Source organism: Ovis aries, chromosome 9 (assembly GCF_016772045.2).
Source record: "Ovis aries strain OAR_USU_Benz2616 breed Rambouillet chromosome 9, ARS-UI_Ramb_v3.0, whole genome shotgun sequence".
NCBI classification, from domain to species: Eukaryota; Metazoa; Chordata; class Mammalia; order Artiodactyla; family Bovidae; genus Ovis; species Ovis aries.
Genome location: NC_056062.1, coordinates 65,117,662 through 65,143,682, shown reverse-complemented (window position 1 = coordinate 65,143,682; position 26,021 = coordinate 65,117,662). Strand labels below are relative to the sequence as shown.

Genomic DNA, 26,021 nt, shown 5'->3' with positions numbered 1-26,021 from the left:
CAGATATGACAGCTCTCTGGCCTTGTTGGAACAAGACAGAAAATAAGACCTTCCATAATCATGTCTGAACATACAAACAACACAAAACAAAATGAAAACACCAATATGACCAAGATTCTGACATCTCAGCTAGTGTGAAAGAATGCTGCTCCCCCTGGCAATCACAGTGTGAGGTGTGTACCACACCTTTCACCTTCTAGAAAAAAAATGATTAAGATACACAATTACAGAACTGCTCCAATTTTCTGACAGCACCACATTCAGAGGAAACACATGATTCTTTAAACTTTTCCAGAATCGTCTTACATAGTCCAAATCCTATAAAAAGCCTCTCACTGAAACTCCACAGTTCTTTATAGTGTGTTATCCCCCTCATTACAGTGAGTCTATGAATTCAAATTGGTTTAACTACAGAAGTGTTCCTGATTGACTCTGGCTGGAGGGAACTGAGATATTGTAGAATTTAAATGCCATCTTATCAATGGGGGTGCACATACAGCAAAATATCAAACTATTCCAAGTGATTTTGACATGTCTTTCAGTCATTTAACTAATCAGTAAGCAGCAATTTAAGTAAATGGCATTTAAGTAAATGGCATTATCATGTCATCATTACAGTTTCACCATTTTTTTTTTAGCTTTAACCTATCTATCTAGATATGTATATAATTGTATGATGTGCATATCCCCTATGCTCTCTGGACATCAAACAATGAAACACTTTATAAGCTCAGTGCTCTATCTATTGAAATATGAAAGGAAGTCAGATCTTTAGATTGTGCAAAGCAATGGGGTCACACAGTTCAAAGCAATGTTGATTTATGTTTTATATAAAATATGTCCTTATATCTACAGCAGTCTCTTTTAGGATGAGACTTTGTGAAGTTAAATATACTTGTCCCCAAATAAAGGATTCATTATAAAGGCAAAATAACCTTAAAAGTTGACCTAAAAGATATTACAGGTCTTTCAAATACACTTCTTAAAAATAATCTGAAGTTCAGCATATTCAGCTGGCAAAAATTTCACTCTGGATTTTCCATAAAGTGTTACAGAAATAAAACCATATGAGTTTTTTGGCCAACCCAATATATCAAACCGTTCCTTCACAGAAGCTACACCAATAATGGAAAATAATGAATAGTATATACTAGTGAATAGTATTATCCTCACTAGGAAAATCTTCTATAATAATTGAGGTTCCCTAATATTCAACCAGTCCACTCTAAAGGAGATCAGTCCTAGGTGTTCTTTGGAAGGACTGATGCTAAAGCTGAAATTCCAATACTTTGGCCACCTCATGTGAAGAGTTGACTCATTGGAAAAGACTGATGCTGGAAGGGATTGAGGGCAGGAGGAGAAGGGGACAACAGAGGATGAGATGGCTGGATGGCATCACCGACTAGATGGATGTGAGTTTAAGTGAGCTCTGGGAGTTGGTGATGGACAGGGAGGCCTGGTGTGCTACAATTCATGGGGTCTCAAAGAGTCGGACACGACTGGGCGACTGGACTGAACTGAACCGAATATCTGATACTGGAAAAGGAGGTACTCTAGATAATAGATTTAAACAATAAAATGATATTTTGTGTTTTAATTTAATAAATATATATTTTGGCTATACTATAGTGGTTGGCATAAGTCAGGACCCTCAATAAGACTTTTCTCTTCACAGACAGATCATACCACATTCTAAAAACTATAAAGAGGAACATACTAAATTGTGGCAAATCTACCAACATATTGTTGTTAGAATATAGGTCCCAGGGAAGAGAAGCACTAAGAAGTTCAAAGTTGTCATTAGAAGAGGTATTTTCTAGAAAATAAGATGACTTACTATCTTGCTAAAAATGAAAATCACTTTTGCTAAATATTTAAAGAAAAATTATAGTTCATATACATTAAATAAAACCCATGCATGAGATAATACCAGCTTAGGACACTGCCTAGCATTTAGTAAGAACTCAATATAGTTTAGCTATTACTATTATTATTGCTGTTATTGTTGTCATTATTTAAAAAGAGGGCAAGCCACTCCAGTATTCTTGCTAGGATATCCCCATGGACAGAGGAGTCTGGTGGGCTACAGTCCATGGGGTTACAAAGAGTACGACATTACTGAGAGACTAAACAACAATACTCCTTAAAGACAGACAGACCTATTTTGAATTTCCAACAGCCCGTTTATTTATTAGTTCTCTGGCTCTATATACATTACAAATTTCTTTCTTTCAGTTCTCTAATGATTAAAATTGGAATAATAATACTTATGTTGCAGAGTTATAACAAAAATTATCATAGAAAGCATCTAGAATAGAGCCTGGCATATGAAGTTTTCAGTAAATGGTAGCCTTTGCTATTAGAGTGACTATTAATACAAAGTCAGTATCTGCAAAAACATGCAGTTAAAAAGGATTTTTTTGTAATTTACTTTCAGGAAGTCATTGATTAGGAACACTGTTATTATTTACTATAAGACAAACCCATCTTGACTCTGTGACAGATACCAAGAAAATTTAGCTCTTACTTTAAAGAATTACCCCTACAGCAACACAGTAAGAGAGAAACACTTTTCCTCAAATGAAGGAAAAAATGATATGTGAGATAAAGCACCTCAACATTTAAGCCTGCCCTATTTTTTTCATGGCATAGAATTTTCATTTTCCAAAGCTTTTTATCAATGTTATATTTGATCATGAAAGGCTTTATGAAGGTGTTTTAAAGAAGACATATGGCTGACTAGATCTCATAAAGGAAGTCTGGTTAGAGCAGAAAAAAAAATTTATTTTCTCCTTTCTGACATACTAAAATATACTAATAAATAAAATCTAAATAATCAATCTGACCTTAGGAAAATACATGAAAATACTGATCTGTTAAATTTATAAAATAAATACACAAGTCCTAAAAAAACCCACTTCTGACTTACAGGGTAGGCCACAACAGAAGGAGTTATTAAATCAATAAGAGAATATAAAGAAAACTGAGTGGAAGAATAAACCATTGTAAGCTTAGGTATATTAAAAGACCTTAAAATAAATGTTAAATCGTAAAGTATCTTCCAGGTTAACTTCTGAAAATGTACCAAATGACTTGACCAGTTTTTTGTTGTTGTTGTTATTTTTTTTTTAAAACACTATGGGAGCTCATTTTGCCCCTCAGCTATAACTACTGACTGGAGTAGGAAATGGCAACCCACTCCAATTTTCTTGCCTGGAAAATTCCATGAACAGAGGAGCCTGATAGGCTAGAGTCCATGGGGTCACAAAGAGTTAGACACAAATGAGTACGCACACACACACAGCTACTAAACATGAGCCTCAAGTATGAATATTATATTTTAGATTGTATTAAATTGTACTAACTGTATCAATACTAATTTGATAACAGGCGTCTATTTTTTTTAAATTTTTGTGAGAAAGGATGAACACACATGTATATAACTGTAAAACAACCTTTGTAAAAAATCTCATTAATGCAGCTCAAATAAATTTAACACGACAACTTTTTAAAAAGAACACATACCACTGTAAGATAATTAAATATAATTATTTATTCAATAAAAAATATAAGGACTAAGAAGCTTAAGTATGATTTGTGTCCTCAAAAAAGCACTCTTTATTATTAAACTCACAAGCATAGCTATATAAAACAGTATAGCATACTATAAGTTCTTAAAAGTTTGGTAAAAGAGAATAAGTGGAATCATAGAAGAGATGGTAGTGATCCCTATGAGTTTGGATTATCAAAGAAAGGAGAAGTTACACTTAACATAGGAAGAATTAAAGAACTAATGATGAGTAAGAAACTATTTAAGAATGGAAGCTCAGAAAGCAGTGAGAGAAAGAATCTGATGATGGGAGTCAGGGTAGGCACTGGGGAGTAAGAGTCAATGGATCAGATTATACGGTAAGTTTAAACGAGTTATGGCATCATGCATTCTTGAAAAAGTGAGTCAAAGAAAAGCAGTACCTTAGGAAAATTATCCTGCTAGGGCTGATAGAATGTAAGGCACCTGTCAATTTTTAACAAGACCCTGTCTACCTTTCCAAATTCATTGTTATTTTAAGGTTTGGGTAAAATTCCCAGAGACGATTCAAATGTTAGGATCTTCTAAGCTCTGGCAATTGTGCCTTAGTATACAATTTAAAGTATAAATGTAAATAAACATAAATACTTTATTAGAAAATCTAAAATGTAAGATAAGATATGGTAAGGAAAGGAATATTTACTGAACATATATTCTGCTGGGCACTATGCTAACCTTGTACTATTCATTGTCTCTAATTATTTCATCTCTGTAATGCAAAGTTGATGATAGCAATAATAAAAGCACTTATGTGGGTTGAGCTATATAAAATTCTTGATATTCAGTACTTTTGACCAATAATTTCATAAGGGCCAACCTAAGATATGCCAGTAATTGGAGTTATTTCTATATATACAATAGCTCGCTAATCTTTTCTGCAACTATACTGTGTTGTATAGGTTAAGAAAGTGGAAACCAAAGGGTAACTAATCCAAAGTTAACTGAAAACAAAGCCCTAAACAAATACTTGAACTTCCTTATGTCTAAACTAATTATATTTTTAATATATATGACTCAGAACCTAGTTATTAAAATCATGTGGAACATCGTCTGGAATGAGAAAATATGTTTATGTATTCACATAAATGTCAATGTAAATACATATTCATATTTTATATGTGTTTACATTATACTGTTATTCTTGCATTTTTCTATGTAAGGGTTTTCACATTTTCAAACACACACACACACACCCTTTGATATTTCCCCTTTGAAATATTTCCTAAGTTGTATAAGAATTTTATACTTCCTAAAGATTATTTTATGGATATTCAGAGTCCATCTATGAACAGATCATTTACATATGACTTAAATAAAATCCCTTCCGATTATACAGTGGAAGTGAAAAATACATTCAAGGGATTAGATTTGACAGACAGTGTGCCTGAAGAACTGGATGGAGGTTCATATAGTGATCAAAACCATCTCGAAGAAAAAGAAAGGCAAAAAAGCAAAATAGTTGTCTGAGAAGACCTTATAAATAGCTGAGAAAAGAAAAGAAGCAAAAGACAAAGAGGGAAAGGAAAAATGTATCCATCTGAATGCAGAATTCCAAAGAATAGTAAGGAGAGATAAGAAAGCCTTTCTAAATGATCAATGCAAGGAAATAGAGGAAAACAATAGAATGGGAAAGTCTAGAGATTGTTTTAAGAAAATTAGATACTAAAAAAATATTTCATGCAAAGAGGGGCACAATCAAGGACAGAAGTGGTATGGACCTAACAGAAGCAGAAGATATTAAGAAGAGGAGGCAAGAATATATGAACAAACTATACCAAAAAGATCATATGATGCAGATAACCACGATGGTGTGATCACTCACCAGGAGCCAGACATCATGCAATATGAAGTTAAGTGGCCCGCAGGGAGCATCACTATGAACAAAGCTAGTGGAGGTGATGGAATTCCAGTTGAGCTATTTCAAATCCTAAAAGATGATGCTGATAAGTACTGCACTCATCATGCCAGCAAAATGGGAAAACTCAGCAGTGGCCACAGGACTGGAAAAGGTCAGTTTTCATTCCAGTCCCAAAGAAAGGAAATGTCAAAGAATGTTCAAACTAATGCACAATTGTACTCATCTCACATGCTAGCAAAGTAATGCTGAAAATCCACCAAGCGATGCTTCAAAAGTATGTGAACCGACAACTTCTAGATATTCAATCTGGATTTAGAAAAGGCAGAGGAAGCAGAGATCAAATTATCAACATCTGCTGGATGATAGAAAAAGCAAGAGAGTTCCAGAAAAACATCTATTTCTGCTTCATCGACTATGCCAAAGCCTTTGACTGTGTGGATAACAAAAAATTTGAAAAATTATTAAAGAGATGGAAATACTAGACCACCTTACCTGCCTCCTGAGAAACCTGTATGCAGGTTGGGAAGTAACAGTTAGAACTGCACATGGAACAATGGACTGGTTCCAAATTGGGAAAGGAGTATGTCAAGGCTAAATACTGTCACCCTGCTTATTTAACTTATTTCCCTGATAGTTGGAAAGAATCTGCATGCAATGCAGAATACTCCGATTCAATTTCTGGATCCAGAAGATAGAGTGGAGAAGGGAGAGACTACCCACTCCAGTATTCCCGGCTTCTCTTGTGGCTCAGCTAGTAAAGAATCCACCTGCAATGCAGGAGAGACCCTGACTTGATCCCTGGGTTGGGAAGATCCCCTGGAGAAGGGAAAGGCTACCCACTCCAGTATTCTGGCCTTGAGAATTCCATGGACTGTACAATCCATGGGGTCCCATAGAGTGGGACATGACTGAGCTACTTTCACTTCACTTCACTTCATGTGGAGTGCATCATGTGAATACTGGGCTGGATGAAGCACAAACTTGAAACAAGATTGCCAAGAGAAATATCAATAATCTCATATATGCATATACTGCTGCTGCTGCTGCTAAATTGTGTCAGTCGTGTCCGACTCTGTGCGACCCCATAGACGGCAGCCCATCAGGCTAACCCTTCCCCGGGACTCTCCAGACAAGAACACTGGAGTGGGTTGCCATTTCCTTCTCCAATGCATGAAAGTGAAAAGTGAAAGTGAAGTTGCTCAGTCATGTCCGTCTCTTAGCGGACTGCAGCCTATCAGGCTCCTCCGTCCATGGGATTTTCCAGGCATGAGTACTGGAGTAGGGTGCCGTTGCCTTCTCAGATATATGCAGATGACACCACCCTTATGGTAGAAAGCAATGAGGTACTAAAAAGCTTCTTGATGAAGGCAAAAAACAGAGTGAAAAAGTGACTTAAAACTCAACATTCAAAAAACAAAGATCATGGCATCTGGTCCCATCAATTCAGTTCAGTACAGTCACTCAGTTGGGTCTTTGTGACCCCATGGATGGCAGCACACCAGGATCCCCTGTACATCACCAACTCCCAGAGCATGCTCACACTCAAGACCATCAAGTCAGTGATGCCATCCAACCATCTCATCCTCTGTCGTCCCCTTCTCTTCCTGCCTTCATCATTTCCCAGCATCAGGGTCTTTTCTAATGAGTCAGCTCTTTGGGTCGGTGGTCAAAGTACTGGGCATCAGCTTCAGCATCAGTATTTACAGTAGATATTCAGGATTGATTTCCTTTAGGATGGACTGGTTGGGTCTCCTTGAAGCCCAAGAGACTTTTAAAAGTCTTCTCCAACACCATAGTTCAAAAGCATCAATTCTCTGGCACACAGCTTTCTTTATGGTCCAACTCTCACATCCATACATGACTACTGGGAAAACCATAGCTTTTCCTACATGGACTTTTCTCGGCAAAGTAATGTCTCTGCTTCTTCATATGCTGCCTAGGTTGGTCATGGCTTTTCTTCCATGGAGCAAGCATCTTATAATCATGGCTGCAGTCACCATCTGCAGTGATTTTGGACCCCAAGAAAATAAAGTCTGTCACTGTCTCCATTGTTTCCCCATCTATTTGCCATGAAGTGATGCAACCAGATGCCATGATCTTCGTTTTTTTGAATGTTGAGCTTTAAGCAAGCTTCTTCCACTGTCTTCTTTCACTTTCATCAAGAGGCTCTTTAGTTCCTCTTCTCTTTCTGCCATAAGAGTGGTGTTATCTGCATATCTGAGGTTATTGATATTTCTCCCAGCAATCTTGATTCCAGTTTGTGCCTCATCCAGCCTGGCATTTTGCATGATGTTTTATGCATATAAATTAAATAAGCAGAGTGACAATGTACAACCTTGACATACTCCTTTCACTATTTGGAACCAGTCTGTTGTTCTATGTCCTGTTCTAACTGTTGGTTCTTGACCTGCATACAGATTTCCCAGGAGGTAGGTAAGATGGTCTGGTACAGTCTCTCTAAGTATTTTCCATAGTTTGCTCTGATCCACACAATGCTTTTCTGGAATTCTCCTGCTTTTTCTATGATCCAACGGATGTTGGTAATTTCATCTTTGGTCCTCTGCTTTTTCTAAATCCAGCTTGAACATCTGGAAGTTTTTGGTTCACATACTGTTGAAGCCTTGCTTGGAGAAATTTCAGCATTATTTGCTAAAATGTGAGATGAGTGCAATTGTGCAGTAGTTTGAAATTTCTTTGGCACTGCCTTTCTTTATGGTTGGAATGAAAACTGACCTTTTCCAGTCCTGTGGGCACTGCTGAGTTTCCCAAATTTTCTGGCCTATTCAGTGCAGCACTTTCTGATCCCATCACTTCATGGCAAAATAGATGGGGGAAACAATGGAAACAGTGACAAACTTTTTTTTCCTGGGCTCCAAAATCACTGCAGATGATGACTGCAGCCATGAAATTATACAATGCCTGTTCCTTGCAAGAAAAGCTATGACAAACCTAGACAGCATATTAAGAAGTAGAGGCTCTATTTGCTGACAAAGGTCCATATATTCAAAGCTATGGCTTTTCCAGTAGTTATGTATGGCTGTGAGAGTTGCACTGTAAAGAAAGCTGAGTGCTGAATAATTGATGCTTTTGAACTATGGTGTTGGAGAAGACTCTCAAGAGCCCCTTGGACTGCAAAGGAGATCAAATAAGTCAATCCTAAAGGAAATCAGTCCTGAATATTTGCTGGAAGGACTGATGCTGAAAGTGATGCTCAAACACTTTGGTCACATGATGCTGAGAGCTGACTCATTAGAAAAGTCCCTCATGCTGGGAAAGATTGAAGACAGGAGGAGAAGAGGACAACAGGTTGAGACAGTTGGAAGGCATCACCAACTTGATAGACATGACTGAGCAAGCTCCATGAGTTGGTGATGGACAAGGTATCCAGGCATGTCACAGTCCGTGGGTCACAAAGAGTTGGACATGACTGAGCCACTGAATTGAACTGAATGAACTGTCCTTTCTTTATTCACTTTTTCAGGCAAGATGCAGACTAATAAATATTTATGTAGGGAGTCATGAAGAGAGAAAATGTACAGAATATATTTCAGCAATGAATTCATCTTTTGAACTTAGAAATCATTTAGCTTTTGGTTCTCAAACTACGATTATCTTTCAAAGTATCAAAGCTATGGTTGCTGCTTTAGACTGTAACTGCATACTGCTAGCACCAATGAACAATTTACTGAAAAAGGCTAATGAATTACTGAAAAAGGCTAATGAGTTACTAAAAACGTAAACAGCCTAATTCATAGTTTTCTAACTGATCTCCCCGTTTTCTAATTCACTATGCTGGAGTATACATGCAGCTCTGGCCACTACAGAAGCACAAATTGGGCATTATCTACTGATTGATAAGTGCTGAGGTTAAGGAAATCAAATATTTTCTGGTCTGTTTTCTATATATTTCTGTACTGAATGTACTTTAAGTGCTTTTGTTCATAACCGTATTTGACATCATATTTTTCACATAATATAATCTTTGGCTATCAAAGATTTTCTTACTTCGTGTTAAAAAAAGAAGAAAACATTAAGCTGTTTGTTAATGTAATGTACAAGGTACATGTTCACCTTGGAAATGCTAATATAATTTTTGAAAATTTAATTTAGTAGCATCTTGATCTTGTGAAATGATCATGGAAATGGTCTGACAAAGTCATATGAAACAGAATGAGTTTATGAAACTATGGTCATAATAGATGAAAGAATATAGTCACTATGGTTTCATATTTCACTAAATATAAAGTAAATGTTTTCATATATATAATGTAACAAAATTTAACACAAAAATAAATTTTAAAACCTCTGAAACCATCTGAATGCTCTTTTAAGAAAGTGAATTTTATGAAGAGAGAACCCAGAATAATTCCATACAAAGAAGTAAAATTGCAATTCTTCATAAATTATGTTGCAGGAATAAAAGCTATGAAGTTAATGATCTGGAATAGTCATTTAAAACTGTAAGATTCTAGAATAGATACGGTTGTGAAACAAGAGAGTATAAATGAATGAGTGATATGATCCAAAGCATAAAGTTATTGGATGCTAATCTTAGAAAGACTCACAGCAGGTTGAATAGATTAAACATTTTGTATTGAAAAAAATTATCTATTGATGCTTCAAAATTACATGTAATAAAATATGAACAGCTGGTTCTCTTTTACTGATTATTTTAATGATTTCTATTTTAATGATTATTTTCTACTGTGATAATTACTGACTGATTTATTTGTTATTTCCATTTGCTCACATTTTAATGTCCCTCAGTGCTTAGAAGAGGTCATTGTTTGCAAATAAAAGTATTTGAAGTGATTAAAAAAAACCTGTCAAATTTTAATACCTTTTCAATCACTGGCTAAATATATATTATACTCAATTTTCCATGACAATTTCAAACATTACCAAATCAAACAGAAATTCCTAGATGATACCAACCGTGATAACTGAGCACAAAAAAGCCACTTGTTGTGAAATCACTGTGGAATTTGATTAGAATCTGATTTGAAGTGCTATAGACTGATTCCAAAGCAGTATTGCCACTGAACTGTCCAATCTGTGGTGAGTTTTGGTCTGGTCCATCCCTACAGGGGAGAGACAGGGCAGGGAGGGGGAAGGGAGAATGAGATTGATGTTTTGGGAAAGTTTCACACAAAGTTTAATGAAAGTATTACATATGAGATATAAAGACGCAGTAGATGAAACAATCAGCACGTGCCAAATCATATTGGTGTATGTTTATTTGGATGGTAAAATACTTAAAAATGTAAAGGGAGAAATAGATCACATTTCAGTGAAATGTGCCCATATTAGCTGTAATTAATTAAATTGCCTTGACTTCCTGGTCACACCCCAGATCCTCCCAAGTGCTGGAGGTTTTCCCTCTTATTTTCTTCAAAATAATCTTGAGAATCATACACTGTTAAATTTGGAAAGAATTTTAGAAGTCCCTACAGTAATTCAATTAGCAAACTGTAAAAAATTAATTCATATGTCTTCTTTATAGTTTAGAGATATTTCAATTAACAGGATAATAATACAAAATAATATGATGAATTATTATGACAAATTCAGTAGCTGTATTAAGCAATTTATTGGAATATAGCCTTCTAAATTTCACTGGTTTTGAAATACAGAACTTTCTTACTATAAACTTACTCTGATTTAATTCCCAAGTTTTACACATTATTTTAATAACAAATTTGATCTTCACCCATAAAGTTTTTGTTCTATGTGTTTAGCTACTTCATGGGCAAACAAACTGAAATCTTTCTTATTTGTCTTATTCTGCAAAACACACTGTCACCTTCAGTTACTCACACCAGTTCAAGCATAAGATGGCAATCTGTACAGAGGACCATGATATATTTTACTCCTATCCTATTTCACTGTTATACACAGTTGAATCAATCAATACCAGAGGTGTTGGCTTACCATACAGTGATGAAATCATAGATTGGTTCTGTTTGTAGGACAGTAAAGTTGATGTAGATTCCATTCCCAGGGGGTACTTTTACAAGCCAAAAACAGTCTTGAAAGTTTGGATATTCATCTGGATATCCAGGAGAGTAAATGGTTCCATTCATTGCAGTTATATTCCCTCCACAAAGAGCTACAGAAAAGATACAATATGTTTAAATAGAATCATAGTAAATTGATTACAAAAAGATTGCAAACATTTCATACCTCTTAGACAGTATAAAAGACATTTGTGTTATGTTTCTACCTCAGTTAAGCTATATAAAATGAAGCTGGAAACCATGAACCAAACAGAGTGAATGTTTGTTTATTTTTCACCATGAGATATTCTACATTGTTTTTCACTGTCACTAGATTAGTAAACTACATTGTATTTGCTTTTTTCAAATATTTTATCCATATATATATATACTGTTCAACTTTGTCATATCATGTATAAATATAAGGACTTATAAGAGGATCGAGGCACTTTTATTTATTTATTTTAGAAGAAATGAGCCCAAATTCAGTAGCAGTACCTGGGCTACTATTTCATTAAAAAATGATTAGTAAACAAACACACATGCAATCACATAGACATCGCATAGGAGGAGCTCTAAAATGTTAACCAACTTTACTTCAGCATCCGATAGAGAAGGTTAGGACTCCTGACTCAAGAATGACAAAATTAGTTCTTTATTATGGAGTTTTAAGGTCTTTGCTAACTATAATTCTTTAATTGAAAGGAAGACTCTATATTTAGCATGACATTTGAAGAGGAAAACAAACAAACAGAAGAAGAGTACCAAAATAAGAATTATTAAACACAGATTATATCACCTAAAAGATAGCTTCAAGTTAGAAGCATACCTTCACACCTTGGAAGTGGATGATTCCAGTTACGACTCACTCCATGAAGGCAAGTGAGGGCTGAATTTCCAATCAGTGTATATCCAGGGAAACATTCAAATGAAATGGTTTGACCCACAGTAAAATCATTGCCAATTACAAAACCATTTCGAAATGGGCGTGGATCAGGACAGCTTTGCAACTGATAGGCTGGAAAATGTAAAAAAAAAGAAAACTTTCCTTTTTGAACTATGAAAGACCACAAGTGGGTGCTATTTGCAATATGCAAAATAGATGTAGTGCTGTTTGCAATTGGTTAGAAATAGTAATTTGGGTTTATAGCAAGTGATGTTAATGACTGTATGTTTCTTATGTCTATAATTTTCATATTAAAATTTTAGCATAATTTATTAAAATGCATTGTTTATTCACTCACTGATAAAATATATTTAAAGTTATAATGAAAATATAAATTACCCTTAAAGCCACAGTTTTAATTAAACATACTCTGATCCCTTTACACAGAATGCAGTTGCTTTCTGGTTATATCACATGTATATAAAATAAAATAAATATATGTGTAAGCCTAATTCTGAATCTTTCTGAATATCTTAAGCTAATTTTCCCTCTAAAAGAAATAAATCACACTCTGCCAAGTTTTTCTAAAGAAGTCATTTAACAATATAAAGTACTAGGAAACAATTTCCTTCTAACACAAATTTTGTACTTCAGTCATAAAATATTATTGGCATTGAAGCACAACTATTTCATTTGTTCATACTAATGTTGTTCTACATTCTACATGAGAGTAAAGTTCCTGCTTTTATCACTGTATCCTAAAAGCTTTGCTTATTCCCTTTTACATATTAGATGCTTAATAAACACTGCTGAAAAATTTTTGAACCTATAAACAGTATATATACTCATATATTATTAATATTTGAGACTTTATTTTTCAGAAATTCAAAACCATATATAAATAGTAAAACATAAATTACCAGCAAAAATTATTTTTCTACTGACTATTAAATTCCTTTTTTAAAAACTTTTTTATTTTTCAGTAATTCCAAAGTTACACAAAGGTTGCAATAGTAAGAACTATGCCATCATCAGGTTTCCCAGTGGTTAACTCTGATATATTTTCATCATTCTCTCTTTCATTCCCTAACCCTGTCCCCATCTACATCTCTGTATGTGTGTGTATATGTATGTGTGTGAACACACTTTCTTCTTTTCAAATTAGTTGAGAATAACTTGTCACATCACTTCTATTTCGCAAAGAAAAGGACACTCTTATGTAACCACAATATTGAGAACATTAACACTGAGTGTGTTAAATACTTAATTTCCCAAATCAGAAATTTACATTTAAGGTTGAATAAGGTACCCTAAGATGTTAACTAAGATATTACTCTATATTTTAAATTTTAATACTCTAAAGTTTTCAGAATTAATGAACAACCCTTTAAGGATGTTAAGTGCTTAAATTGTCATTTTCATTTGAATTAATATTCCATAAGCAAAATATATCAAATCCAAAAAGTCATTTCAATTTAGGGTAAATGTATATCATTTGAGTATTAGTAATTAGGAAATATTATTCTATTAAATAAATCCTTTCAAGTTTCAATCACATTTAAAGGTAATTTTTCTCAGTTTTACTAAAATTTATATACAGCACTGCATGAATTTAAGGTGTACAGTACATTGATTTGACTTATATGTTTTGTTCCAGTTCCAGTTCAGTTGCTCAGTCGTGTACGACTCTTTTGAGAACCCATGAACTGCAGCACGCCAAGCCTCCCTTGTCCATCACCAACTCCTGGAGTCTACCCAAACCCATGTCCATTAAGTCGGTGATGCCATCCAACCATCTCATCCGCTGTGGTCCCCTCCTCCTCCTCCTCTCAAGCTTTCCGAAAATCAGTGTCTTTTCAAATGAGTCAGCTCTTCGCATCAGGTGGCCAAAGTACTGGAGTTTCAGCTTCAACATCAGTTCTTCCAATGAACACTGAGGACTGATCACCTTTAGGATGGACTGGTTGGATCTCCTTGTAGTCCAAGGAACTCTCAAGAGTCTTCTCCAACACCACAGTTCAAAAGCATCCATTCTTCGGTGCTCAGCTTTCTTTATAGTCCAACTCTCACATCCATACATGATTACTGGAAAAACCATAGCCTTGACTAGACAGAACTTTGTTGACAAACTAATGCCTCTGCTTTTGAATATGCTGTCTAGGTTGGTCATAACTTTCCTTCCAAGGAATATGCATCTTTTAATTTCATGGCTGCAGTGATTTTGGAGCCCCCAAAAATAAAGTCTGACACTGTTTCCACTGTTTCCCCATCTATTTCCCATGAAGTGATGGGACCCGATGCCATGATCTTAAGTTTTCTGAACACTGAGCTTTAAGCCAACTTTTTCATTCTTCTCTTTCACTTTCATCAAGAGGCTCTTTAGTTCTTCTTCACTTTCTGCCATAAGGGTGGTGTCCTCTGCATATCTGAGGTGATTGATATTTCTCCTGGCAATCTGGATTTCAGCTTGTGCTTCATTCAGCTCAGCATTTCTTATGATGTACTCTGCGTATAAGTTAAATAAGCAGGGTGACAATACACAACCTTGACTTTTCCTCTTTGGAACCAGTCTATTGTTCCATGTCAAGTTCTAACTGTTGCTTCCTGACCTGCATTCAGGTTTCTCAAGGGGCAGGTCAGGTGGCCTGGTATTCTCATCTCTTTCAGAATTTTCCACAGTTTATTGTGATCCACACAGTTAAAATTTAACTACTCTTAAATTTCTTTTCAGGTATATACAGCAAATATTTATTGTGCTCTTACTCTTCTAGGCACTTGAGACACATCAATGAATAACACAAAGATCTCTGCTCTGGTGGAACTCATATCCAAAAGTATCACCTGCTTGTGAATCAACTAGAAATCAGGAAAAACTTGAATTAAATTTTTAAAAAATCACATGATCATTAAATCCTTTAATAATTAAGGCAGTGATGTAATTAAAGTTTGTTACTTTTGATTGAAATTACAATCACTGGAACTGCATTGTTTGAATAAATATTATAACTTAAACATTTACTTTTAAATTTCAGACTTTTAAGATCTGAATTGACAGTAAAAAGCGAAAACAGAAAACACCAAAACAAAACTACACTAAATAATTACTAATGATATACAAAGTGAAAGTGAGGTCACTCAGTCGTGTCTGATTCTTTGTGACCCCGTGGACTGTAGCCCACCAGGCTCCGCTGTCCATGGGATTCTCCAGGCAAGAATACTGGAGTGGGTTGCCATTTCCTTCTTCAGGGGATCTTCCTGACCCAGGGATCGAACCCAGGTCTCCTGCATTTCAGGCAGATGCTTTAACCTCTGAGCCACCAACATGGTAAATATTTTACAATCATTTCATCACAAAGTTCAAAACAACTTATCTGGGATGTACTCTTACTAACTCTATTATGAAAATGAAAAAATGAACTTATGCCCTACATCACTAAAGACTGAACATAGAGAATCCACATTTAAGCCTAGGTCTTCCAGAGTCTAAGCTTTATATTCTAAAGGGATGAAATTCATGCTCAAGGTCATGCAGCAGACTTATATTGGAAATAGACCTAATATAATATGATTGACAAAGTATTTATTTCATATTCTCAAAGCAGTAGAATGATATCAATGAATGTTATGTTATTCTTTCATTATAAAGTAAAAGAAAATAACTTTGCATATAGTAGATGAGCACCACAAAATATCTTTTCAATATACTTATTTTTATATGAAAGCAAAGACTCAATCTTACATTTCCCCATGTCCTGTCTGACTGCCTGGCCTTGATTTGTTTTATTTTATTGTGTATTAAAATGAATTAAATACTTTTTTCATGGTTAGAATTTGTAAGGCCTCAAAAATACATAATTTCCCCACATTTGGTTGCCTGAAAACTGCATTATTTAAAGCTCCTTTTTTCTTTCTAAAACACAACTTAGAAAATACTTAAGAGTTAGATTGCTAATAGCTGTCTAGAGGCTAAATAATTTCTCATTTTGTATTATTCCACTCACCTTGGTATACAATGTGAAACCCTTGTTTGTTTTGTGAATAGTCACTGTGAAAATACAAGCTGGTTTCATGGGTTGTGCTAAAAAGGGAAGATGGTATTTGAGGACCACTAAGTCGCCCAATAACAGTACTAGTTTCTGAGGATCCACTTCTGACTTCCAAATAATCATGTATGGTTTCTGTAGAAAAATTTACAAACTGCAGATGGACACCTAAGGAAGAAAAACAAACATTATGCTACTTATTTATTTTTTACCAAAAAATAAGTGCATGCATATACACAAACACACACATTCACACTAATGTTGTTAAGATATATTTCCATTTAGGTTGAGAGGCATACTGTCAAGATCTGGGCCATGGGTTTGCTGTCTGCTCAGAACAATTGGCTTTGCTATAGTTCAAAGTAATAGAATACTGCTCTCAAATGCCCACAATTTGTCACATGGGAAAATCTCATTTTACTACAATGTCACCAGAGCAAAACTAATCAAGAAAGTAGCTTTCTTGCTCTTTAATACCATTTAAAATTAGATCAATCAACTCTTAAAGATGAAAAGCCACTCAATAATTTTTATTTTGTAAAAGGCCAATTTGAGGGCAAAATACGATTGCAAAGTTTTATATATTAACATAATCAGATTTCACGACTGTGTTAGAAATTAGTCACATACAGGGGATAAATCAACATCTCGAAAATATCATTTTGAGGCATGTAATTTTCAGTATGCTGTTTTAGTATTTTCTTGTCAGAAGATAATGCCAAATGTTATATTATATTTGTGATAAAATCTAGGGGTCATTGTTATTTGCTATATTACAAAATAATTTCTTTATAAACATAACTAAAATGTGGGATGCTGAAATGCCTTTGGGTTAGAAAAAATAAAAAGTCTCATTGAGGTTGTTGTTCAGTCACTCAGTCATGTCGGACTCTCTGTGACCCCATGGATGGCAGCGTGCCAGGTTTCCCTGTTCTTCACCATCTTTCAGAGTTTGCTCAAACTCATGTCCATTGAGTTGGCGACCTTAAAGAGGTATGTTCTCCTAATTCAATTAATATTCAGTTTTTATTGAATTTTATGTTTTGTTTTCACAACTACCATTCTTCAACTTGTTAGTAATAAAATCTGATATTTTTTGTGTTTTCCTTTCACAAGGCACTATTTTAAGTTTTTTATATGCTAACATTTCATGCTCATGATTACTTGTGAGAATGAGGAAACTGAGGCACAGGGAAGCTCAATATTATTCTAAGCTTACATAATATCCTAAAAGAGCTTAAATTACAAGTCAGATACTCTGGCTGTTGAGCTGTTGCTCTTAATAACTAGTGAGGTTTTCAAGTCAAATCATATTTTGTTCCTGGAAACAGTTACATGCAAATCCTCTGATACGTGGAAAAAGAATTCTATGAACAAATAAATTTGGGAAATACTCAAAATATGCTTTAAAATATTAAATTCATTCTGGATAAACAGAAAATCTTCTTAGAAGTTTGAACATGATTAGCTTAATATGTGAAGCTACAAGAAGTACATATTTTTCTAAAAATTTCCCCACAGTAATCTTTTCACACATTATATTATCAATAATATTTGCATAGACATGAGAAAAATATTTCTTCAACTTTATATGTATTCAATTTTATTTTAATGTTTATAAATTATTTGTCAAATACATTAGAACCAATATTGAGGTAACCAATATCAAAGAAAACATTGGAAAACTTAAATGTAGTCAAATCAGAAACAGTCTCCTGTTTTCATTTCTAAAACAGAGAAAGAGATGCATATACTTTTTAAGTTTTAATAAACAATTTTTAAAATAAATGAAGCATTAACAAGAACTATGATGATATGGCACTACTGCAAATATATCTAATAATTTATTTTAAAATAATTCACTTATCTCCATAGGCAACATGGGACAAGCCCTCTTAAGTAGCTAGTAAAAGATATAAGAATAAACATACTGTTTCAAATCTATTATTCATCTATTCACTTTCAATCAAAAGTTATAGAATTTGGCTATGACTTCAAGTTAAAGGGTGTTCCTATGTTGGAGCTAAAATAATTATCATTAGAAAGTTCCACAGCATTCTTCTCTCAGTGACCTACTATCCTCCCCAAACTTCAAACCAGCCACATAGTGCACAAGTTTGTTAAATTTCTTTAGCTTTATTATCTGCACTTTTCCATATGTCATTCTGTTTACCTACAATTTCTTTTGTATTCCACACAGCCTGACCCTCTTTTCTGGGCTTACTTACATTTAAAGCCACAGTTCAGGCATCACTTCCTCTGGCAAAACTTTTTTTGCGTTTCCTGGACTAGGTTGGATGTCTGTACTAAGCTTAATCCTGTACTCTTTAATTTACTTCACTGCAATTGCATATCTGACTATCTGTCTCCTCATCATGACTGTAACTCAACTGGGAAAAAGTGCATAGTCTGTTTTACCATGCATCTATCCCTAGCACTTAGCAAAATACCTGGAGTATGATATGTACATACTCAGTATAGAGTTCCAAAACTATCAGTTTCTATTAATTTATGTAAAATGTTCTTAATGAATTACTATTCTGAGGCTATTGATGCTTTTGGGTAAATGCATGCATGCAGCATGCAGTCAGTTGTATCTGACTCTTTGTGACTCTATGGACCATAGCCCACCTGACTTCTCTGTGCATGGGATTCTCCAGCCAAGAATACTGGAGTGGGTTGTCATGCCTTCCTCGGGAGGATCTTTCCAACCCAGGGATCAAACCCACACATCTCACGTCTCCAGCATGGACAGACAGGTTCCTTACCACCAGCGCAACCTGGAAAACCATTGGGTAAATGAAGCATCTAATAAGTGAGTTGGGCTTCTGTGATAGCTCAGTTGGTAGAGAATCTGCCTGCAATGCAGGAGATCCTGGTTCAATTCCTAGGATGGGAAGATCTGCTGGAGAATAGATAGGCTACCCACTCCAGCATTCTTAGGGGTTCTCTTGTGGCTCAGCTGGTAAAGAATCTGCCTGCAATGTGGGAGACCTGGGCTTGATCCCTGGGTTGGGAAGATCTTCTCTGGAGAAGGGAAAGGTTACCGACTCCAGTATTCCGGCCTGGAGAATTCCATGGTTTGTATAGTCCAGGGGGTCACAAACAATCTGACATGACTGAGCGACTTTCACTTTCACTCTCAATAAGTGAGATAATACAGAATATCTTAACTCTAAATATACTAGGTTTGTATTTCAAGGAGTATCTACATGTTATTCTACTGTGATTTAATGAATAAATCTATCCCAAATCTAACACTGCTATTTATGCATTTATAGACTAGTGGGATATGAAGTAGCTGCAAGAGAATATGTTAGTGATACAGGAGGGAAATAATTTATTTTTAAATGTATTATATATATTTAATGCTATATATATGAACACTGGGAATTATATTATTAGAATTAGAAAGGTATTATTACATCAACATGGGTATTTAAATCTTACAGTAGAAAAACTGTACTACTTTTAAAATGTATAAAACTTATTTATTTACAATGAATATTACATTCAATAGATTACCAGAAAATAATTTTTCTATGTACTACTTGGCTACAATAAGCAGAAGAGAGTTACAAAAACAAAATACATGAAAATCATGTTGCATTTATCACTACTACACACATCTAAGTCAGGCTATATTCATATATATTGTCTGGAAAATATCATGGTTTTTCTATTTATCAACTACCTATAAAATTTAAAAATGCCCATATTCTTTCAATTATCCAAGAACTCCAAGTGAAGCACATGTAATCACAAAGTAAACTATAATTTGTGAATATTTCATTAAGCTCTTATTATACTTTGATATTTTCTAAAGGATGAATTAATAATATAAAAAACTCTTTCATGGGTTTTTAATATACATACCAAAACCTATGGGCAGCTTTATTGTCCACGTGCAATCTAAACTGCTGGGGTAGTTTCCAGGAAACCCAGGGCTGAGGATCACACCACTGAAATCTGACATTGCACCACCACACTGAGCTGCAAGAGAATTGAGGTCCCACTTAAGCCAAAGTACTTTTTTGTATTAAAAACAGACTGAAATCATTTTGAGTATGAATCAAGTTTCTGAGTTAAAACTGATACAAATTTGAATATTTTCAATCTAATTCACCACATACCAGTATTCAAGTATAATCAACTGAGAAGGCACTTTGTAAAATACATAAAAGGATAATGTATTTCCTTCCTCAGCTGTAAATACAAGCTAAATCAATTACTGAACAGAGAAGAGTAGTTCATGTGCAGTGAATACAATCAAACAAGAAGCACAGATCCTTTTCCATAGTGAGCAGTACATTTCTGATCCAAAGTACATCTAGAAATGTTTTGATTCCTTCAAAAGATGATACAATTTAGAATAAAATCAAGCCAGCAACACTCATTCTAAGTATTGTAGTGAGGAGAGTTTCATTTCCCAGTCTTCCTCTTTTCCTATTTTTGTGAGAAGGCTAAAGGTTTTTAAGTAAAATACTGGTTTCTATTGATAATATGCAAGGGATTCACAGACCGTAAGATATGGCCTCACTTTATCCTAAAATAATCTAGATAAAAAATAGGGGAGTATAACATAAGTAAAAAGATGCCCCCATATTTGAGAATTTTGGGATAAATTTATACTTTTTTAGAGTCCCTATTATTCTGATTTATTATAAATGAGCTAACCATAAACTATAAGAACAGATAATTACCCAAGTTTTAATTTTACATGATTATATAGAATTATTTAACATGTAATAACAGAACTGCAGTCTAGAAGCTAATTATTTCCTCTTAGTGTACATTTTTATCCTTTTGTCACAGAAGGACTAAAATACACATCTCAGTTGTTGGTTGAAGAATCAGGTTTCATGATTGCACATCAGGTTAGAAAGTTACCTGTAAAAGTATCTGCAACTTCATTCATTTATTATTATGAACAGCAACAAATAGATATATTCAAACTTCAGCTTATAGATCATAAAGGCAAATTCAGTAGAAAGTTTATCAATGTTCTATGTGATATCAGTAGCTAGTTTGATAGCTATCTTTAGCTATGTGAGCTGAATAAATTATGTCTCAAGCAGATTTTACTAAGGGGATATATATAACCTTGTAGTTAATCTGCATGTCAACCTTTCTTTAAAAGTTGTAATTATCACTGTGTAATACACCTGTATATTTTCTATCCTTCTCAAATCTCAGCTCATCCATCTTTAAACCAGGACAGTTTTCAACATATATAAACCATTAATGTTTACCAATTAATTTTCCTAAAATTTGATTATCTACATATATTTATTACACAATCCAATAATTGGGAATTATAGAGACAATATTGTGGCCAATCAAAAGTACTTTTAAAATTCTTGGAAAGAATGCAATTGTATATTTGTTTTGCTTTATTCTGAATTTTAAGTTAAAGAACACAAGGACTCTCTTTTGCTTTCTCGCCTTCACAATCTCAAGTGTTTGAGTTACTCCCTGTCCCTCTAATTCTGCTACTTTCCATCTCTTTGGAAATGATCTCAAAATCCTGTCCTCTGCATTGCCCACATTGCTAGAGTGTAAATCTCAAAATCAGAGAAGGAAGAAAGAAAGAATACAAAAAACAGATAGTGAAAGAGAAAGAAAAATAGTAACAAACCATGAAAACAAGCAGAATACAAATACTGCATCTGCCTTCAGGTCCGCACCTCTGCCTATTTTCTCAGTGACTCTGCAAGCTCATGCACACCTAGGCCTTAATGACAACACTGTGCTTCACAGCCGTTTCATAGGAGACTCTTTTGAGCCCTATTATATGCTTTTTTCTTAAGGACACAACAACAGCATAGTCCTCCAAGATAAAATCATCTTTGATTTTTCCTTCAGATTTATCTCTATTACGTAGAAATCTCAAGTGATTTTTCCTTTCTTCTACCACAATATCTGGCTGACTGTTTATTTTTCAGTTTATGAGATTGTAACCTTGAGGCCTGATGACTACAGTTTTAAGGCATTCTCTGAATCAGCCTCTTGCCTTCAGTTTCTCCTTAAAATATAGTCATGATATCAATTCTAACATTTTGTCAAATATGGTATAAGTTTACTGTCCAAAATTTATAAGATATAAAAATTGAGTAGAAAATAAATAACAGTGCTCTGGAATTCCACTACCTGTCTACCTTTATAATTCTTTATTTCTCTGCAGAAAAGCATACATTCATGCATGTGTGTTTATACACTACATATATAAAGAAAACAGGATGATACTGAGAATCACTTTAAGAATTTTTATATTTGACTACATATTGTAAACTTTGTTCATATTATTAAATATTCCATTATAATGTTCACTTCCCCTTTTCCCATTATTGGACCCTTAAGTTGTTGCATATTTCTCATTATAATACCACTGTGGACACCCTGTGTATTTCAGGTTTGGTGTTAAATATTTTAATGTGTTCTCTCATTTCGTTCTCATAATGGGCCTATTACTATTCCATACAACAGATAAGCAAACAGAATAATATACTTGCCATGTAAAGCTATTGTACCTTAGCTGAAATTAAAATGTAGATACATTGCACATCAAAATATGATCAGTATTTAATACAGTTTCATACAAATTTAGCCTATATAAATTTAAAATTTCTAGTTTAATTCCATTGAAATATCATTTCCATCTAATACTTCCCTTGTTAACATATTCAATGGAATATAAATTTAATCAAAACACAATATTTACCTAAAAACTAAGCAATTTGTTAAGAGTAATAACCGAAGCTACTAATACAGCAAAATGGAAATTGCCATATCATAACTGAGTGATATTTAAATTGATACAACTTTCTAAAGCAATTTGATGATATTTGTAGAATTTTTAAATAGTTATTCAATAACAAAATTAATCTATTCATGTAAGATCCTAAGTAAACAATAAGATATCTGCAAGAAGGCATGTGAAGAACACTTTAAAAGAAATGTGTATAAATGTATAAATATGAACTAAAGGTATATAAACGTATATTAAAAAGACAAAAAACTAAGCTAACAAAAGAGAATAACTATACAAATTAGACTATGCTATGGATGCTTACCCCTTGGAAGAAAAGTTATGACCAACCTAGATAGCATATTCAAAAGCAGAGACATTACTTTGCCGACTAAGGTCCGTCTACTCAAGGCTATGGTTTTTCCAGTAGTCATGTATGGATGTGAGAGTTGGACTGTGAAGAAGGCTGAGCGCCAAAGAATTGATGCCTTTGAACTGTGGTGTTGGAGAAGACTCTTGAGAGTCCCTTGGACTACAAGGAGATCCAACCAATCCATTCTGAAGGAGATCAGCCCTGGGATTTCTTTGGAAGGAATGATGCTAAAGCTGAAGCTCCAGTACTTTGGCCACCTCATGCGAAGAGTTGACTCATTGGAAAAGACTCTGATGCTGGGAGGGACTGGGGCCGGGAGGAGAAGGGGACGACCGCGGAGGAGATGGCTGGATGGGATCACTGACTCGATGGACGTGAGTTTGAGTGAACTCCAGGAGTTGGTGATGGACAGGGAGGCCTGGCGTGCTGCGATTCATGGGGTCGCAAAGAGTCAGACATGACTGAGCGACTGAACTGAACTGAACTGAACTGATGTGCTATAAAGCCATTTAAAAAATAAAATTTTTGGAAACATGCTATGATGGAGAAAATATTTCTAAGTGAATGTCAAGAAAGACATTATAAAAACTATACATACTGTAGAATCTCAAAACTTTAATTTGTTCACTCAACAATATTTATTGGATATGTACTTAAGATACTAACTCTTCTTGGCAGTAAAGGACAGTAATGAATAACAGACCCAAACTCTCTGCTTTCATATCAGCTATATATATATATATATATATATATATATATATAATTTTTATCTTTAGCATCTCAATTTTATACTTAATTGGATATATACATACCCCATATTCATAACACTTACATAAATGACATTATCTGTATATATATATTTTTTGTAATAGTTACTACATATATGTATGTAATTTGTAATTGGTATTATATGCATAAATTATTTATAATACCTAAAGAAATAAATCCTTCCAAAATTGTCATCCAATCCAAAGTCTGAATGCTTTTATTATTGCTTGTCAATAAAAGACATCTTTACTCAAACATTAATTTCCAGTACTCTCTAACAAAAATTGTGCATATGGCACATAGGCAACACAGACTGAATTGTGTCCTCCTAATATTCACATGTTAAAGCCCTAACTCCCAAATGTGACTGCATTTGGAGATAAGTGATATCTCTTTTAAGGAGATAGTTAAAGTTAAATAAAGTCATGAGGGTAGGGAGCTCTAATCTAATAGTACCGGTGTACTATCGGGGAGCTCTCTCACAGTGAAAAGGCCATGTCAAGATGCAGGGAGAAGATCATCTTCTACAAGTCAAGGAAAGAAGTACTCCAAAAATACAACCCTGCCACCACCTTGACCTTGAACTTCTAGCTTCTAGAAATGTGACAAAATAAATTTCTGTCGTTGAAGTCATTTAGTCTATAGCATTCTGTTACACTAGCCCAAGGATATTAATATATTACAGGTTTGTTCACTGTAAATTGGTAGGTATTGAGGTCACACCAATTCTTTTATTTTTTCCCTCCTCTGAAAGGGTAATCTTCTTCATTCATTTAATTACATCTGTCATTCAATACCCTTTGTAAATTTTATTGTCTGACTATATTTCCCAATGACTTCAGTCAACACCATTCTCATCTTTCTTAAATTCCATCAGGTATTTAATGGCATTAAAGACTAAATCACTCTCCTATTTCATTTCATTTATTTCTACAAATCATGTTTTAATGATGGAAATCATAACTCACACTTTCTTTTCATACTCTATAGAGCTCAGTATATTAATGGTAGCATACAGACACCAGAATCTTAAAAACGAAAAAAAATTAAGGTAGATAGAAATAACTGGAAGCTGCATTAAATTAGGGTAAATATTTGGGTTCGAATTTCAAAGTCTCAAGTATTCTTTTGATACATCATACATCTCATGGGGTGTCATGCTCCCTTTGGTAGACTCTAGCTTTCTTACCTATTTTGGCTCAAGAGTAAGAAATAGAATATTTACTTGTTTTCCTGATCTATGAGTATGAGTAGTTTTACAATACTATACTGAGAAAACTCTCTGGGAATCAGAAAACCTAATACAGTTTCTCAATTTGTAGTTTTAAGCCATACATTGATAGTTACTTTGGGACCAAAAAATGTAAAACTTTAACATTAAAAAAAAATTTAAACATTTATCTGGGAATGTAATTTTCATAAAACCTGCAACAGGCAAACTTTATGTTTGAAAAACAACATATACAAGGTGTATCTTTAAAATATCTAATAAATAATTTATAGTCCTTTAACTCACCCAAACAAATTGGGATTGGATAATTCCATCTTCTTACAGGTCCAGGCATGCATGTAATATGAGAATGGCCCTATATAAACAAGACAGAGCAGTTCAGTACACATTTTTAAAAGTCTAAATATAACATAGGATAGTGAATGATACTTATGAAAACAATATATTGCATTGTAATATTTTTAATACTATTGAAAACCTTAGTGTGACTTAAAACAAGGAAGGTAATTATATACACTTGTGTTAAAAT

General features: G+C 34.2%; 1 protein-coding gene across 2 annotated transcripts in view; it reads right to left on the bottom strand.

Annotated features, from left to right (window-relative positions):
- The window catches only part of CSMD3 (CUB and Sushi multiple domains 3), a 1,392,034-nt gene that overhangs the window by 106,237 nt on the left and 1,259,776 nt on the right, over positions 1 to 26,021 (bottom strand). For both annotated transcript variants that reach the window (XM_060393469.1, XM_027973090.3), the window contains 6 exons: positions 25,778 to 25,847; positions 20,249 to 20,365; positions 16,331 to 16,540; positions 12,273 to 12,461; positions 11,379 to 11,556; positions 10,383 to 10,528 (listed from right to left, as the gene is read on the bottom strand). In XM_060393469.1, the coding sequence (XP_060249452.1) occupies positions 10,383 to 10,528; positions 11,379 to 11,556; positions 12,273 to 12,461; positions 16,331 to 16,540; positions 20,249 to 20,365; positions 25,778 to 25,847 (910 nt within the window). The remainder of the gene's footprint in view (positions 1 to 10,382; positions 10,529 to 11,378; positions 11,557 to 12,272; positions 12,462 to 16,330; positions 16,541 to 20,248; positions 20,366 to 25,777; positions 25,848 to 26,021) is intronic.